Below are 16,503 nucleotides of genomic sequence, written 5' to 3'. Positions count from 1 at the left end.
GTGGCTATTGTACCCACTAAAAATATTGGGGTACTAGAGAATGACCCTTATAACAAATATAATAGAGAAATGATATGTGCACAACATTTTTACAATATTTTTACAACAAATCCTAAGTGGTAGGATGTTACTGGTTGTTATTGTTGGGACAAAAAAGTAATCTTAGTGTTAGGTTCAAATTTGAACCAATAACAACTAACCACCTATGATTTGTTGTAAAAATGTTGTAAAAATGTTGTAAAAATGTTGTGGACGTAGCACCTCTCTATATAATAAGATTGGAACCAATAACACCCCTTCTATAATTATCTCTCCTTAGATAGGACAAACAACTTTACCGATTGGATCAAAGTTATTGCTATTTATACACAACTAGCAATAACTTCAGTAAGTGACATAAAAGTTATTATTTTTAATAATACTAAATATATAAATTATTTTACCATTATGCACCTTTAATACGGTGGTCACTCTACAAGTATAAATGCTTGTGGCGTGTGAGAGGCAAAAGTTGGGATTCGAGTCTCCAGAAAGGAGCTTCACACACATATACATTTAGATTAGGCTAAAGTAAAAATTCTATCTTGTATAAAAAAAAATACATATTATTTTACAAAAAAAAATTACAAACTGCTAACATGGTGAATGATTATTGGTAAATGAAAAAGTGATATTAATGATGGTGGGTCTAAATAAAAGCCAACAAGAGGTTGGTTACAACAACATTTTGTAAAAATATTATAAAATAGTTTGTGGTTGTAACATTACTCATTTTTTAAGGAAAATATTAATGGGCACCGTAAGGAGCCATTAAGGATTATTTATTATGGGGTCCACTTAATAAAAAATTGGTATATATTAATAAAGTGACTAAAGTGATAAGTGAAAATAAAAAAAGTTAGTTTTATTGGTAAATTGGTAAAAAATATAACATAAAGTATAATAACGTGATATAAAGTAGTTTCTTAAAGGGCACCTTATGATGCTCGTTAACACTACTTTTTTTTCTTTTTTTAATTATCTTTTTTTCTTGGAGAAGAGACATAGTAAGTAATTAATATATCCAGGAGAATGTTAATTATTTTTACAAATTTTATTACAAAGAGCATATTGCAAGAGGCAAAATTTTAAGCCAATTATAAAATGCCACATCAAAATTTAGTGGCAAATTCTAAATTAATGTCATTAAATTAATTAAATTAGATGATGACATGTTTCATCCAAATTGACATCACACTGGCATATCAAAATTTGTCACATGTCATTTGGCCCACAAGATAAAGATAAATTTCCTATTCAAAATTTATTGATAATTATATTTATTAAAATAAATAAAATAAAGATAAATTTTTTATTCAAAATTGATAGATAATTATCTTTATTAAAATAAATTAAATAGAGAAAATGATTTATCTTTGTTGATTATTATCTTTATCAAAATATGATATAGATAAATAGAGATAATTATCTCTAAAAGAATTTCGGCCAATCAAAAGTTTACTACATACTTTCAAGCATATCAACTCAAAGTGAAACTTATCCTCTAAAATCACTATAAATAGAGGACATCCCCTCTCATTTTGAAAAAAAAAGAAGTTTTCAAGATGCCCAAGTTCTAGAGAACTTCTGTCTCAAGAATCTTTGAAGAACTTGAAGAACATTCAAAGGGACTTCTTGAAGAACAACAAATCTCTAATAAGCTTAAGGCTAGAGATTCATTGTAAAGACCGTTCAATCCATCTTCCAACCAAAGTCAAGAAGATCTCTTGTTCGAGTTCTTTGAAGTTCTACTGGAAGTAAGCTAAAAAGCCTCCATAAACTTCAACAAACCCAAATCTTTAAAGCTCAACGAATCAAGTCTCTAAAGCCCTGAAGAACTTCAACCTAAGAGCCTTCACATTTTAAGACTTCAAGAACAATAAATCTCTGATAAGCTCAAAGCTAGAGATTTGTTGTGAAGACCATTCAATCCATCTTCCAACTAAAGGCAAGAAGATTCCTTGTTCAAGTCAAGTTCAATGAAGATAGAATCAGAGGGTATTCTTTTGTAAAAAAATTGAAATAGAGATTGTATTCATTGTTCATCAATACAAATTTATATTTGCGAACCATCTTTCTTTTCAATTGTTTGATTTTTAGCAATTGGGAAATTTTGTGTTTACACATATCAACTAATGTCATATTGAGTGGGGATTTTTTTAAAATTTTTTTTATTTTATACAAGATATAATTTCTACTATAGTTTAATCTAAGTATATATGTATGTGAAATTCTCTTTTGGAGATTTGAATCTCAGTTCTTGCCCCCCACACCCCACAAGTACTTATACTTGTGGAGTGATCACCGCACCAAAAGTGCACAGTGGTCATATTGAGTGTTATTGTGTTTTAAAAGTCGATGCACCAATTTGTAAAAACTTATACAGTAAATTCAGTAATAATTGTAACATCGCTCATCTCACTCACATACACTAACTTCACACCTAAGCTTGCTTAGCGTATTGATTTGGATCATGATCACATTTATTTAAAAAAAAAAACGTTTTGATTTCAATTAAGAAATTTTGGGCCACCACCAAGTTCATTGAAAATTATTAGGCTTTTTAGCCCCAAGTACGCCCAATGGAGATAGTCCCCCAATATAATTCGAATGGTTGCCACTTGCTAGATTGGTTTGTAATAAGAATGCATGTTTATATTCTTGTCTATATTTGAATTTGATCAATCAAAGCCTGTCCCAATGTAGTAAGAAACTAAGAATCAATGTTATTGGCTTATTTCTTTCATTAAAAATAAATAAAAATCAATGTTATTGCTATTTATGAATTGTGATACAGAATGCATTTAATAATTTATTATTTCAGTAAGTAGAATCAATGTTATTGCTTTCATTAAAAATAAATAAAAATCAATGTTTTTGCTATTTGTGATACAGAATGCATTTATTGTTTCAGTAGGTCGGTAATATCTATTGAAAAATGTTAAAATTACGACAAATTTTCTTATTAAAAATTTAAATAAACTTACAAATTGATGTAATAATAAATATGATTAATGTCACATTATGCATATATCATAATTAAGGATTTCTGATTATGTTATGGTGATTATCATGTTGTATTCTAGAGGTATGGTCCTTGAAGTTTACTAACTAAAAATGTGCGTCCCAGAATATGGCTGTTGGGCCTCAGAGGAGTTTGGGCTCACAATCTATTTGTATAATGGGCTTTTGGATTTCCTAACACGGGTGGTGCGATGTTCGGTAGGCCCGTTTCCTGAGTCTCCTCTCTTTTCTCACTATCTCTTTTCTTTCTTCCTTGGGGGGAATTGATATAGCTCTCTCTCTAGCCTTTTCCCTCTGAAATTGCCAACCTTCTTTAACTGAGTCTTCCCTGCCTATTTATAGCCAAACTTAGTGGAATGGTCATGATTATTCCCCTGGTGGGTGGAAGGAGGGATCCAATACTATTACCCATAAGTGGGGGTTTAGTTGGGAGTGGGAGGAAATGAGAGTGGCATTGGAACTGGCTCCAACGCTGGGTTTAATTCTTGGCAGGGGCGTTCCCTAGGCAATGGAAGTGAGGTCCAATGTCAGGGAGGTCCAATGTCGTTTCATCTAAGTGGATGTTTGGTGGCGAGAAGGAGATAATGATAGTGGCGTTGGGACTAGCCCCGCATGTAAGTTCTGTGCTCGGCAGGGGCACGTCACAGGTTGCTTTGAGCGCTCCAAGCTCACAACTCTCGGATGACACGTGCGTTACAATGTGTGATCAGTGCGGGGCTCTTATAAGAGTTAGCCTTCATGGGCCTTAGGGCTATTGGGCTTGACGGGGGGTAAGGCCCGTACAAAAAACATGTTTGGTATATGTTGTAATAAATCATGTAATGAAATGACTATTCATGTGGAATAACTATTCTTTTATTTGGTTGGATCTTTCTAGTACAATTTCTATTTCTAGTACTTTTGTTTTTTGGTCCTTTGAGTTTCAAGTGAGTACTATTGGTTATTGAATTCTAAAAATTGAACTTCTACTAGTTTACTTACCTATTTTTCTAATAAAGCAATGATGTGTCATTTTTTTAAGTGTCCCAATTCTTTTAATTGCTTTAAGTGTCCCAACTCTTTTAATTGCTTATGGGCAACATGATTGGGTTTCACATCATCAAGAGATTTAGGGTCACCAAGGCTCATCGTCAACTTCATTGAAAATTATTAGCCTTTTATAGCCCCAAGTAAGAGCATTTATATCAATTTGTGTAAAACTTGTTGTCTATTTTAGCACAAGAACCTACTTTTTCTATTTTATAAAACTACTTTTGCAAAACACCCACATCAAATTATGTATTTTATACTATATTTTATTAAAATATTATTATATTTTAAAGTCTTTTTTTCCACTTTCTCCCGTATTCTCTCTTCTCTTCCGCTAAACAACATCAGCAAATGAATCCAACTAGAGTAACCTGTGTGGGCTTTTTTTGCAAGTGTTGGGCTGGGCCGCTTGCTGCTACACTAGGCCCAAAAGTTTTCTTCTGGATTGAGGAGTCGAGACCGGTCCAAGAGCAAACCATCCTGGTCCGACTTTTGCGCAAACAATGCCCTTTGGTAATCAAATCTTTACAGCAAACAGAACTATCATGTTAACTACAGCAGACAAACATAATAAAAATAATAGGAATTTAAGCAAAATAGTCAGTGGGCCTCGATGAATGGTGGCCGTTTTACACTATGGTATCAAAATAATGAGTGTTAGATAGAGAATAATGAACATATTAAAGGAAAAAACAAATGTCAGCCTACCGCGACAAGCTATTTCGTGGAGTTTGTGTCAGGAAGGAGAACCACTCCTTCAATGCGACTAATTTCTCTAAGGAGGAAATTAGCTGCTTTGAAGGAACGGGTCTAAGTGACTTGGGTTGAATGAAGTTTCCTCCTTTTTGTTACCAGAGAGCATAGGTTGGAAGGGGAGAGGAGGATTAACCCATTTGGTACATGCCGATTACTCTATTAGCTTCGTTTTTTTTTTAATTTTTTTTCTTTTTAATTTCTCTCCCTCTGTTTCTTTTTAATCTTTTTTTTTTCTTTCTTTGTTTTCTTGTTCCCTTGTTTTCGTGATTTTAGCCACTTTCTCCCCCTCAAGTTGTCGTCCCTTAGCCGTGCACTGTAGGGCTCCTTATATAGGGCTAGTCGTGTTTGGCTTTTTACCATTTTAGCCTTTAACCGTTTTTGTCTAGCATGGGTTCCTTTGCCGACCATCAATAACTGGTCAGTCACCTAGCTAGTGCCGTTTCGCCTCAGTCAGAGAAGGATTTTTCGTTTTGTTTGCTCCTTCTGGCATTCTTACCTGCCATGGTGTGAATACTCTCATTCCGTTTATCTCTCACGGTATGCACCTAGTGGTTCCCACTCAACCTTGCCTCTTTTGGGTCGTATGCCTTCCCAGCAGGACATTGCTTCCAAAAGGGCTTGAGCAGGAAACATAAAAATGAGTTTTTCCGCCTCCCTACCGCCAGACCATACCCCCTTACCTCTGACCCATGACCTCACCATTTCCTGTATTGGTTGGGTACAGGCTGGTGGTGCCTGGGCCTTGCGCGTGCCTTGCCTCCATGATTATTCAAATTTCGTCTGCTGCTCATCTGTCTGCCGCGGTCTAAAGGTCAAATTGCCCAGTCTGCTGCTCGTTTTTTACTTCTTTTGGCGTGGACTGTTTTTGCCTGACTCATCATTTATGGCTTGCATCATCTAAGGGCTGGGCCGTTCCAAGCCTTTATTCCCAACCCCTATTACTTGCTTCCTGCCACACAATTCTGTTATCTCTGCCATGAGGCCTACTTGACCTAAGCCTGCTGAACCACTTTAGACCTTTTTTGTTTATTCTTTCTCTGAGGGCCTAATGATCTCATTGGGCCCTATGCTACTTGTGGGCTCCCATTGTCCCACCTGCTTCCACTTGGGCGTCCTCAGCCCGCTTACTCTCTTGGGCATCCTTGGCCCTTTTTCAATTCTATGTTTCTCACGGGCTTTTACTAACTTCTTGGGTTTCCTCAGCCCAAGTATTTCTCACCTTTTCCTTGGGGCTCATGGGTTTTTCACGGTCCCTTACTTTCTTTACTTGCACTACATTGAGCCTGCAGTAGCAGCCGTGACCCATTTTCACTTATTCCACATCCATACAGCCCATGGGTTTGTTGTTACTTGTCTTCCAGGCCTTTTTAGGCCCACTTACTTCCTTAGGATCCATTTATCTGCACCTTAGACCTGCTATCCGTTATTTCTGCCATTTGCTTAATGGCATTTTCACAATACTTTCTTTGGCCCATGACTTTGGGCCTTCCTTCTTGCTGGGCTCACAAAAAAAAAAAAAAAGAGCATCTACACAACCAAATCAATGATGCCCATTTGATAATCATGCCTAGCCATATCCAATTCTTTACAATCTCCAATATCAAACCCAATTTATTTAGCTGACAAAACAAAATTTTCACAACAATAAATCAATAAAACATGGGGCTATTAAAATTGAAAATTAGACTCAGAGTTATACAAATCTATCAACATTAATTTCCCAATAGAGACATAAAGTTGAGGAGAACAGCACTTTGAGGAGAAGATCAACACTGCCCAATAGATATACAAACCCAAAAACGAAAATCAAGCCGCTCATCAAAATCTAGCCTAGTTGGCGCTGCCAAGAAAAAAAAATCAAATTGTGTTCCTAATCGGAGAAAAATCGTGAAGGAGAAGACCGACTAGAAGGGAAGCTGAAGAAGAGAGAGAGAGAAAGATAGGATGAGTACTGAGTAGTGAGAGATGAGTGGGAAGGGAGAGTTGCAGTATGTGAGAGAATGAAAAGTGAAAGTGAAAAGTGAATAAAAAGAGAGCAGAGATATATTTACACGATTACTATAGCTCATTTGTATATTTACACATTTTTACACTATATGATGTGAGTCTATTTTAACGCTCCGTTTGTTTCAATGGAAAATCTTGTGTAAAGATAATTTTCCTTATTTTCCAATGTTTGGTAGCATAAAAAAATATAAGTCAAAGGAAAACTATCTTTGGTCTATATAAAAAGTATGGCTTATTTTTAGAGATTGTTTTCCATTAAATTTTTTTGGAAAACAACTCTATCTCACAGCAAGCTAAATAAGGGAAGTTAAGAGGTTGTTTTTCAACTTATTTAAAGTTGCTACCAAACATTGAAAAATAAGATAGTTTTATAGAAAATACTTTTTAAAAAATGACTCAGTTTCTAGAAAACATCATTATTGAAACAAACATAGCGTAAGTAAAGTTGTGTAAATTTTACATTTTTTTTTTCAAATATGCATAATGTGAGTGCTCTAAGTTGTATTGAGATGCTAACTCCAATACTGGTTCTATAACTTAAAATTAATTCTGTAAATAAGAAAAACAGTCTAACTTTTTGTTGCAACATGTTCCAAGTCCCTCAATTGCATGTGAATCACCCCCAACCAGAAAAGAAAAAAAAGAGCATCTTGCAAAGATTTTTTTACATCACATCAATGGCATTGCCTTTTGTAATCGCTGCGTCTTATGTTATGTTATATTGTTATTCATCTACTTTAAAGGTCTGCTAAATGGAGAAAGAATCAAGACCCCTAAAGAAAGGGGAAGAGATTCTAATGGAGCCACTAGACCGTGTTGAGGATACCTTGATTAGGGCAATTAACCCACTATATAAAAGAATTGCAAGTCAATTGGATATAACAAATTAAAGAAAATTGCTTTAATGGTTCCTTGGTGGACTATCTTTATTTCAACAAAATAAATAAAAATAGTTCCTTGGGGTTTTTTTTTTTTCAATGTTATCCATAAAATATTGAGTAAAGTGCTTGTGAATAGGCTGAAACCTATTTTGAATTTTTATTTCAGAAGCCCAGTGTGCTTTTATTGCTGATAGGTTTATTACTGACAATATTTTGATTGCCTTTGAGACTTTGCATCATATGAAAACTCAATGTTCAGGCAAGATAGGTTTCATGGCCTTAAAACTTGATATGAGTAAGGCTTATGACAGAGTTGAATGGGTTTTTCTAGAAAAGGTCCTTCTAAAGATGGGGTTCAAAGAGGCGTGGGTTGGCCTGATTATGCAGTGTGTGACCACAATTACTTATTCAATTTTGGTGAATGGTGAGCCTCAAGGTTTTATTCATCCTTTAAGGGGGTTAAGGCAAGGGGATCCCTTATCTCCCTTCTTATTCTTATTTTGTGCGGAAGGTTTGAATGTTCTTCTCTCTAAAGCAGCCTGTGAAGGTGATATTAGGGGGTATTCTATTTGCAGAGCGGGTCCAAGAATTTCCCATCTTTTCTTTGCAGATGATTGCTTATTATTCTGTAAAGTAACTCCAGCGGAGTGTGCTAATATCCAGCGTATTTTGGCATGGTATGAAGTTGCATCTGGGCAACATGTCAATTCTAATAAGACCACGGTTTTTTTAGTAGGAGTACTTTTGAGGAGATTCCAGAAGAGTTGAAGGTGATGTTAGGGGTGCCTGCAATCAAAAGTTATGAGAAATATCTGGGGCTTCCTTCCTTTGTTAGGCATCAGAAAAAAGCTTGCTTTAACCACATCAATGAGCAGATTTGGAATCGTATGCAAGGGTGGAAGGAGAAATTACTTTCTCAAGCCGGTAAGGAAATTATGATAAAAGCGGTGGTTCAGTCTATCCCCACTTATTTTATGAGTGTATTTCATCTCCCTATTGGTTTGCTTAAGGATATTGAAGCCATGATTCAGAAGTTTTTGTGGGATTGTTCGGAAAATTCCAGGAAAATTCATTGGGTTTGGTGGGAAACTCTTTGTTCCTCAAAATTGGTTGGTGGTATGGGTTTTAGGGACCTTCGGATGTTCAATGTTGCTATGCTAGGTAAGCAAGTTTGGTGTTTGTTTCATGACAGGAATTCTTTGTTCTATAAGGTATTTTGGGCTAAATATTTTCAATCCAGAAATATCTTTGATGCTAAAGAATCTCCTAGATGTTCCTTTGCTTGGCGGAGTATTTTGCAAGCCCAAGAGGGGGTGTTGAGGGTTGCTTGTTGGTGGGTGGGCAATGGGAAAGATATATGCATTTGGCAGCATCGTTGGCTACCGTTTGAAGGTGGTGGCTATGTGATTTCACCTCAGTGGGATTGGTCCTTTTAGGTGGTCCAAGACTTGTTTCTGCCCGGTTCTAGGAGGTGGGATGAAGAGCTAATAGACCGCAATTTTTATCCTTGGAAGGCTGCTATTATAAAAGGTATTCATGTTAGTTAGGTTGTGGATGTGGACACATTGGTTTGGCCTTTGACATTTGATGGAATGTACTCAGTTCAGAGTGCTTATAAGTTATATGGTGAGATTAGTAGACAGGCTTTGCCAAGTTCTTCAAATGTGGAGGGAGGCAAAGGGTTGTGGAACGATATTTGGTAGCTCCAGGTTCCTCTGAAGGTTTGCCATTTTCTTTGGAGAGTGGTCTGAGAGGCAAAGCCTACCAAGCTCAATTTGTTGAAGTGGAGTGTGGTGGCTGACGGGCTGTGTGAGCTCTGCCGTGAGTCCAACGAGGATAGTTTCCATGCTTTATGGTTATGTGACTCGGTGAAGGCTATATGGATGTCTAATCAGAGTTTTTCTTTTCTACATTCCAAGCATTTTTCCAGTTTTTCCGTTGCCTTTTTGTTTTTGCGTAAAGAGGCTTCTCCTAGGCTAGTGGAGCATTTCGTCATGTTTGCGTGGTGCATTTGGGAGTGTCGGAATAGAGTCAGGTTGTGGCAGTAGGCTTGGGGGGTTGGGGAGGTGTGTTGGCATGCTTTTGATCTGCTGAAAGAGTTCCATGACGTGCATAAAAAGGTTCCTCGGATAGTTGTTCGTAGTAGTGATTCTCGGTGGAAACCTCCGGCCTCTGGTATGTATAAAATCAACTTTAATGGTGCTTTATTTAAGGAGTAGACTTGTGCAGGTCTAGGAGTGGTTATTAGGGATTTGACGGGATTGGTTATTGGTGCTTTGAGCCAAAAAATTAGGCACCCAGGTTCTGTGGACATGGTGGAGGTTCTTGCTGCTAGTAGAGCCATTGTTTTTGCCAAGGAGCTTTGTCTTTAGTCTGTGGTGGTGGAGGGTGATTCCTTACGGGTTATCCAAGCTTTAGTTGCCGCTAGGCCTTCGAGGACTATGTTTGGTCATGTTACTGCTAAAATACAAAGTTTAGTTTCTAATATTGATTGTAGTTTTTGTCATGTTAAGAGAGAGCAGAATAAACTTGCTCCTGCCATTGCTCGTAGAGCAGTTGCATTTGCTGATTTTGATGTGTGGTTAGGAGATCTACCAGTAATTTAGAGGATGTTTTTCAATTTGATTTGCTTTAATAAAATTTCTTACTGGGTTCTCAAAAAAAGGTAAGGGACAAAAAATGGGCGTTGTCCCACATCGAGTGTCTGTATGTGTTTATTGCCTTATAATTCACTTTGCGTAACTAATTGGCGTATGGAGTTTTGATTGTGGCGTTTGAGTTAAAGGTTTATTGAAAAAAAAAAGAAAAAAGCCAGAAAAAAAGAAAAAAAAGCAATATGGGTTGATGGCATGTAATAGGATGTAGGTCATGTCAAGCTGAAACTGAAAGTAACCTGGCACAGGCAATTGCCGGCCACATATATATTACATATTGGCAACGTCTGCATGCATTATCCTGTGAATAATTCACCCATAATAAACACAAGATAACGTTTTAAAAAAACAGAAGCCTTGTTATTTGTGGGGCACCAACTGCTCTTTTGAGTGAAATATTGACGAAGCCCATATAAGCACTTTACCTGATTATTATTCCTTCATTTAGATCAAATACACAGCTGAATGGATAAACCCTTCCGTGGCTACACGTCATGATTCCATCATGCCCACTCACAATCACCAGTAATCGCCCTCTTGCCAATGCAATGCCTCCTCATATTTATCTTTTTTTTTTTGGTTTTTAATAATAAATAAACGTAAAAAGTTAGCTCAGTGCTTTTTAAGGATTCATAATAAGATCTTGAATTTGAAACTTTTTGTCTTATCCTGGAGCCACCTCATAAGATTTTATAATAACCGACGTCTAAAACAATAATCAAAAACTTTGAAGAAGAGGCTGGAAACCTCTTCTTTTTGTTTGGAGGAAAGAGACTGGAAACTTCACTACTATCATTTTCCAACCAAAGCGTGAATGGACCATCATGATTTTCCATTTCCTTTCTCAAAAAGAAAAGGTAAACAGTAAACTTTGTTTATTCCGCGTACGGGCACCTCACATACCCGAGACTTGCGCTGTTTACAAACGGCGACGTATCAATCTATCTCCCACTAAGCTTGACGTGGCATCTTCTTTAAAATATTCATTCGCATATTCCCTCTGCTGTCTCGGTAATGACGGTCAAAAATTCAAAACATATTCTAAATGAGAAATTAACCAAAACTTTTGGCTAATTATATACGTTACGTTCTAACAATCCATCTAACCCCCAAGGAGGACGGACAACCTAAAAGTTCTACTGTTACTTATGCCATCAAATACTGTTATGTTAAATCTATGGTTTAGATGTTTCTCTCAAAAAAAAATTTATGGTCTAAATTATTGTAGTTTAATTGGCATTTTTTCATGCATAAAATATTAGGAGTTCAAAGAAGAAACAATTCGAGATACTTAAGATAATAACATATTGCAATCATCTAAAAAAACATTAAGATTACGGTGATACATAATTTCAATAATTTAAAATAAAAAGCATATTATAAAATATTTTGTAATTAATTTGAGGAAAAGATCCTCACCGTCTCTTTTTTTTTGCAGGGAGGGATCCTTATGGTCTCTTGACAGGGGGATATTCTTTTAATTGTTTTTTCTTTTTTTTTTTTTGATAGGTTCTTTTAATTGTTAAGATAAGGTGATATGGTTTTAGAAAAGCTTTATGTTTAATCAATATCAGATTATCATCATCTATGCTTTTTGACTTTTTATTAGTGAGCAGCTCCAATTGACTTCGAAGCTTTTTTTTTTTTTTTTTTGTACAGGATCACGTGTTCAAATCTGTACAAAAATCATTGAATCACAACGGTGGTCCTCAAAGTACTGAATCCCAAGCGGTCAGGAAGTGACAAAGATAAGCCAGCGGCTAGCCAATAAGAAAACCTTAAAATAATAATAAAAATAAAAATAATAATAATAACACACCGTTAAAATAAACGGGAACGTTGAAGAACAAAAGCTCAAATTTAAATAATAAAAAAAATTAAATAGACTTAATAAGAACGGCAAAGAGTGAAGAATATGCGAAGCATATAACCAAGGAAGAAAGCATATTCTGAGAGGAGATCCCGCTCCTCCTGGTTCTGGTTTCCTCGCTACTTCACAATAAATACCCCATTCACTAAAATCCACACCTCAAAAAAACTCTCTCTCTATTACCTTTTGTATCCCTGCTGTGTTTCCTTGTTGTTTTTGTTTTCTCTCTCTAAAAATCAAAACAATGGCTCTCAAAGCTGTTCTTGTCTCCGACGTCCCAAACCTCGACCAGGTCCCTGAGAATCCCTCTTTCTCTCTCTACTCCACTCGCTTCTCCAAAGGTAATCATATCATTCCTATCTCGTTATTTAAATATGTGCGCATAGCAGGCCAGTAACTTTTATTTTTTTATTTTATTAATATGCGCTTAACGCGTGCAACGAGGCTAGTAATAAAAACAAGTAACATTGTGTGATTTTTTTTTTTTAGGTGTGGAATTGGGGAGGAGTGCATATGGAATACCGAAGTTTTTAGTGATAGGGCACAGGGGACATGGGATGAACGTGTTACAGTCATCTGATCGTAGAATGAGAGCGTTCAAGGAGAACTCGATCTCGTCCTTCAACGCTGCTTCTTGTTTCCCTATCGATTACATCGAATTCGATGTTCAGGTTAGATTTCTTCGCCACTCGATTTCTTTTACGTTTTTATTGTTTCTTTGTTCTTGTTTTTTTTTTTTTTGTGTGTCTCCGGTTGTACTTTTGTGAAAAAAGAAAAAAAGAAAAAAGAAAATCCTCGGTTTTCGAGGTCACGTTCTTTTGTGTCGGTGCGTAGTACGCGCGCCGCGTAACCTGTGCGTGTCACGGTGTACCATGTGTGAGATGATATTAAATTTAGGTTTCTGCGGTACTTTTTTCACTTTCGGCTTATGTGAACGTGAACTTTCTGAATACGTAATAAAGTTATTTTTGTATTTCTGAACTTTTGCTCAAAAAATAAATATATTATAATTGTATAACATTTAAGATCAACCTTTTAAGTATTAAACATTGCTATGGTTTCAAGATATATATAAAAAAATATATATATATATATATATATATATGTGTGTATATATGTATTAAATATAATTGGGAAATATTAACAACTGATTTAAGAAAATATTTTTAATAACTCATTTACAAAAAAAAATAATAATAATAAAAAATTTCTTTAGAGAAGAAAATTCAAGCTTTTTATATTTTTTTTATTTTTCATAAAAATGATGTTAAAACTTTTTTTTAAAACCATCTATGAACACATGTTCTAAGACTCGTTAACAAATTTAACATAAAATAATCAATTGTAAAATGAATACATTGTATTTCAAGTTAAATGGAGAGAGGATTTTATTCCGTTTTTAGAAAGTTTTTGTCGTTTTCTATTTTCGCATATACACCCATAAATTGTATATATTATGGGTACCAAGGGCAATAATATATGTTGACATGTAACAGTCTTTTTAGTAATTCGTGTCTATTAAGTGGATCTTTGGACGCGTAGCTATAAAAAAAGAAAAAGAAAAGATAAAATCTAGTTTTAATTCTGTTCCATATTTAGACATATATGAAACACATTTTACATGAGGATTAAAATTAAGATTTCCAAAACAAAAACTTAATCAATGAATTTTCAGGGTGTTCTATAGGTTTTATGCCTTTGAAATTTTTATTGTTTATTCAAATTTGTTAGTAGGTTTTTGTTCCTGTTTTCTAGATTGGTTTCCTTCTTCTAGGTCTACGGCGTTTTCATCTAGGAAAACTTTAGAAAAATTTTCCTTCTATCTCAATGATACTGATGTGTGTTTTTGTATTTTTTTTTCCCCTTTGTGGTTCTTTTTAAAAAAATTATTTCGGTTAAAAATGAAAATAGATGAGAAAGGTGAATGAAGCATAAAGACAGCAAGTAAAAAAAAAAACAAATGTGGTGGTTTTTGTAGGTGACAAGAGATGACTGCCCTGTCATTTTCCACGATGATGTTATTCTCTCTGAAGAAAATGTAAGCTAACTTTTCTGTGTCATTTTAACGTGTGTCTATTTTTAATACAAGTACTAATGTGTTATGTATATATAACTTTGAAGCTAATTCATATTTATCTATGGGATTTCAGGGTACTGTGTTTGAGAAAAGGGTCACAGATTTGACTCTCTCAGAATTCCTTGGCTATGGTCCCCAAGGAGAACCAAGCAAGCAAGGGAAACCTTTGCTGAGGAAATTAAAAAATGGGAATATTGTGAATTGGGATGTAGAGACAGATGACACTCTTTGTACACTTCAAGAAACTTTTCAGCAAGTGAATCCCTCACTGGGCTTCAACATTGAGTTAAAATTCGATGACCACATTGTTTACGACCAAGATTATCTCTTCCGTGTTCTCCAATCCATCTTGCAGGTACAAACACTACAAGTGAAAAAAATTTATAGATTTTTCTTGTTTTGTTGAATGTTAATGATATTGGGGGTTCTAAATATTGTGAATTCTGTGTGACAGGTGGTGTTTGAGTATGCTAATGACAGACCTATTATCTTCTCAAGCTTCCAGCCGGATGCGGCATTGCTCGTTAAAAAGTTACAGAGCACTTACCCTGTAAGCACTCTTTGACATTGATAATATCTTCTATGTTCGTGTTATATATTAATAGGGGTTATGTCCTAATGATTTTTGTCATTATGGTATACTAGGTCTTCTTTTTGACTAATGGGGGTACTGAGATATACTACGATGTGAGGAGGAACTCCTTGGAAGATGCCGTAAAGCTGTGCTTGGAGGGTGGTTTGGATGGAATTGTGTCAGAGGTTAAGGGAGTTTTTAGAAATCCCGGCGCCGTTACCAAGATCAAGGAGGCCAAGCTTTCACTTCTTACCTACGGAAAATTGAAGTAAGCTTTGTTTGATTATCTTCAATTTTTCCATGGAAACTCTTGCTTAGGAAATGTACTACCAAAAAGAAAATTATTGCTTAGGAAATGTGATAGATCAAAGTCGGGTATGACAAATCCTGGTCAAATATAACCTGCCATGTTATTTCATTCTGACTTTGATTTGGTCCTAGCTTGGTATTACAATTGGGCCGCCTAAATAGTTTCCATTTCCTATACAAGGATTTTATAGGATTTTACTTTTCGTACATAAGGAGGGAAAACGTTTACAATTGGGCCGCCTAAATAGTTTCCATTTCCTATACAAGGATTCTATAGGATTTTACTTTTCGTACATAAGGAGGGAAAACGTTTACAATTGGGCCGCCTAAATAGTTTACATTTCCTATACAAGGATTTTACTTTTCGTACATAAGGAGGGAAAACTTGCTAACTAATCTTTTGTGGTTTGTTGTCATGTCACATGTATAATGTCTAGCCATGTTAGCATATAGCAAAGTTGTAATTGATTTTGTTATGAGCTTGTTCTATGGATCATATGTTATGTATTAATTGAATGGAAATAAATATTGTTGCAGTAATGTGCCTGAAGCAGTATACTTGCAAAATCTAATGGGAATTGATGGAGTGATTGTTGATCTGGTTAAAGAGATCTCAGAAGCAGTTTCCAATATGATAAAGCCATTGAAGGCAGATGAAGGGGAAAGTTTATCCGAGGGGGTGGAAGCAAAGCCCCAATTCTCGCCACGGGAGCTTGCATTTCTTTGGAAGCTTATCCCTGAGTTGATAGAACTTTAATTAATGATTGTTATACTGTGCCATACACGCCAAATCAAATATTTTTTGCTGTTTTTGCCCCTTCATATAGCGGAAACACTTAGTCGTGGAAGTCAACACGTTTCATTTTCATTGTTGTATATAAATTGCTCATTTTTATTTCTTTAGAATCACAAATTTTTACTAATCTTGTTGGTCTTCCATTTGTACGAAAACAAAGTTTATGATTGTTTCGGATTATCAAAAAAGAAGAAGAAGAAGAGAAGGTTTATGATAGTTTTAGCTGCTTTCTCACTATAATTTTGTAGCTTCTGATTTTCTCGTCTCCTTTCGATGTAACTTGGATCTGAGTTTTTGCATAGAACAACCTGTGTCCTTTCTTTTAGCCCGACTAAGAATGTTTATTAAACAAAAGAGAAACAAAATCCATTTTTGGGCTCTTAGGTGATTCAACTTGATGTCGTCTTTAACTACTTAAATACACCGGTTGGGTTGAGCGTAAATCTTGATTTCTTAAAGTAGGAAAATAAAGCTAAATGAACAAGTT

At 35.4% G+C, this 16,503-nt stretch overlaps 1 protein-coding gene across 1 annotated transcript; it reads left to right on the top strand.

Annotated features, from left to right (window-relative positions):
• The first annotated feature begins 12,218 nt into the window (after nt 1–12,218).
• On the top strand, nt 12,219–16,256 carry LOC142621991 (glycerophosphodiester phosphodiesterase GDPD1, chloroplastic-like). The gene is made up of 7 exons (XM_075795393.1): nt 12,219–12,601; nt 12,750–12,931; nt 14,239–14,298; nt 14,411–14,692; nt 14,792–14,887; nt 14,983–15,179; nt 15,758–16,256. Exons 1-7 carry the CDS (start codon nt 12,505–12,507, stop codon nt 15,975–15,977), a joined length of 1,134 nt encoding a protein of 377 aa, XP_075651508.1. The 5' UTR covers nt 12,219–12,504; the 3' UTR covers nt 15,978–16,256.
• The last annotated feature ends 247 nt before the right edge of the window (nt 16,257–16,503 follow it).

The sequence above is a fragment of the Castanea sativa genome, chromosome 1 (genome assembly GCF_040712315.1).
Source record: "Castanea sativa cultivar Marrone di Chiusa Pesio chromosome 1, ASM4071231v1".
Taxonomy (NCBI): Eukaryota; Viridiplantae; Streptophyta; class Magnoliopsida; order Fagales; family Fagaceae; genus Castanea; species Castanea sativa.
This window is presented reverse-complemented; position numbering and strand designations above follow the sequence as displayed.

Bases quoted from the DNA above. Each gene is read 5' to 3' on its own strand.
- LOC142621991 (XM_075795393.1), top strand. From the start codon at position 12,505: ATGGCTCTCAAAGCTGTTCTTGTCTCCGACGTCCCAAACCTCGACCAG. The intron at 14,693-14,791 runs GTACAAACACTA...TCTGTGTGACAG, and splicing joins TTCTCCAATCCATCTTGCAG to GTGGTGTTTGAGTATGCTAA. The intron at 15,180-15,757 runs GTAAGCTTTGTT...ATATTGTTGCAG, and splicing joins CTTACCTACGGAAAATTGAA to TAATGTGCCTGAAGCAGTAT.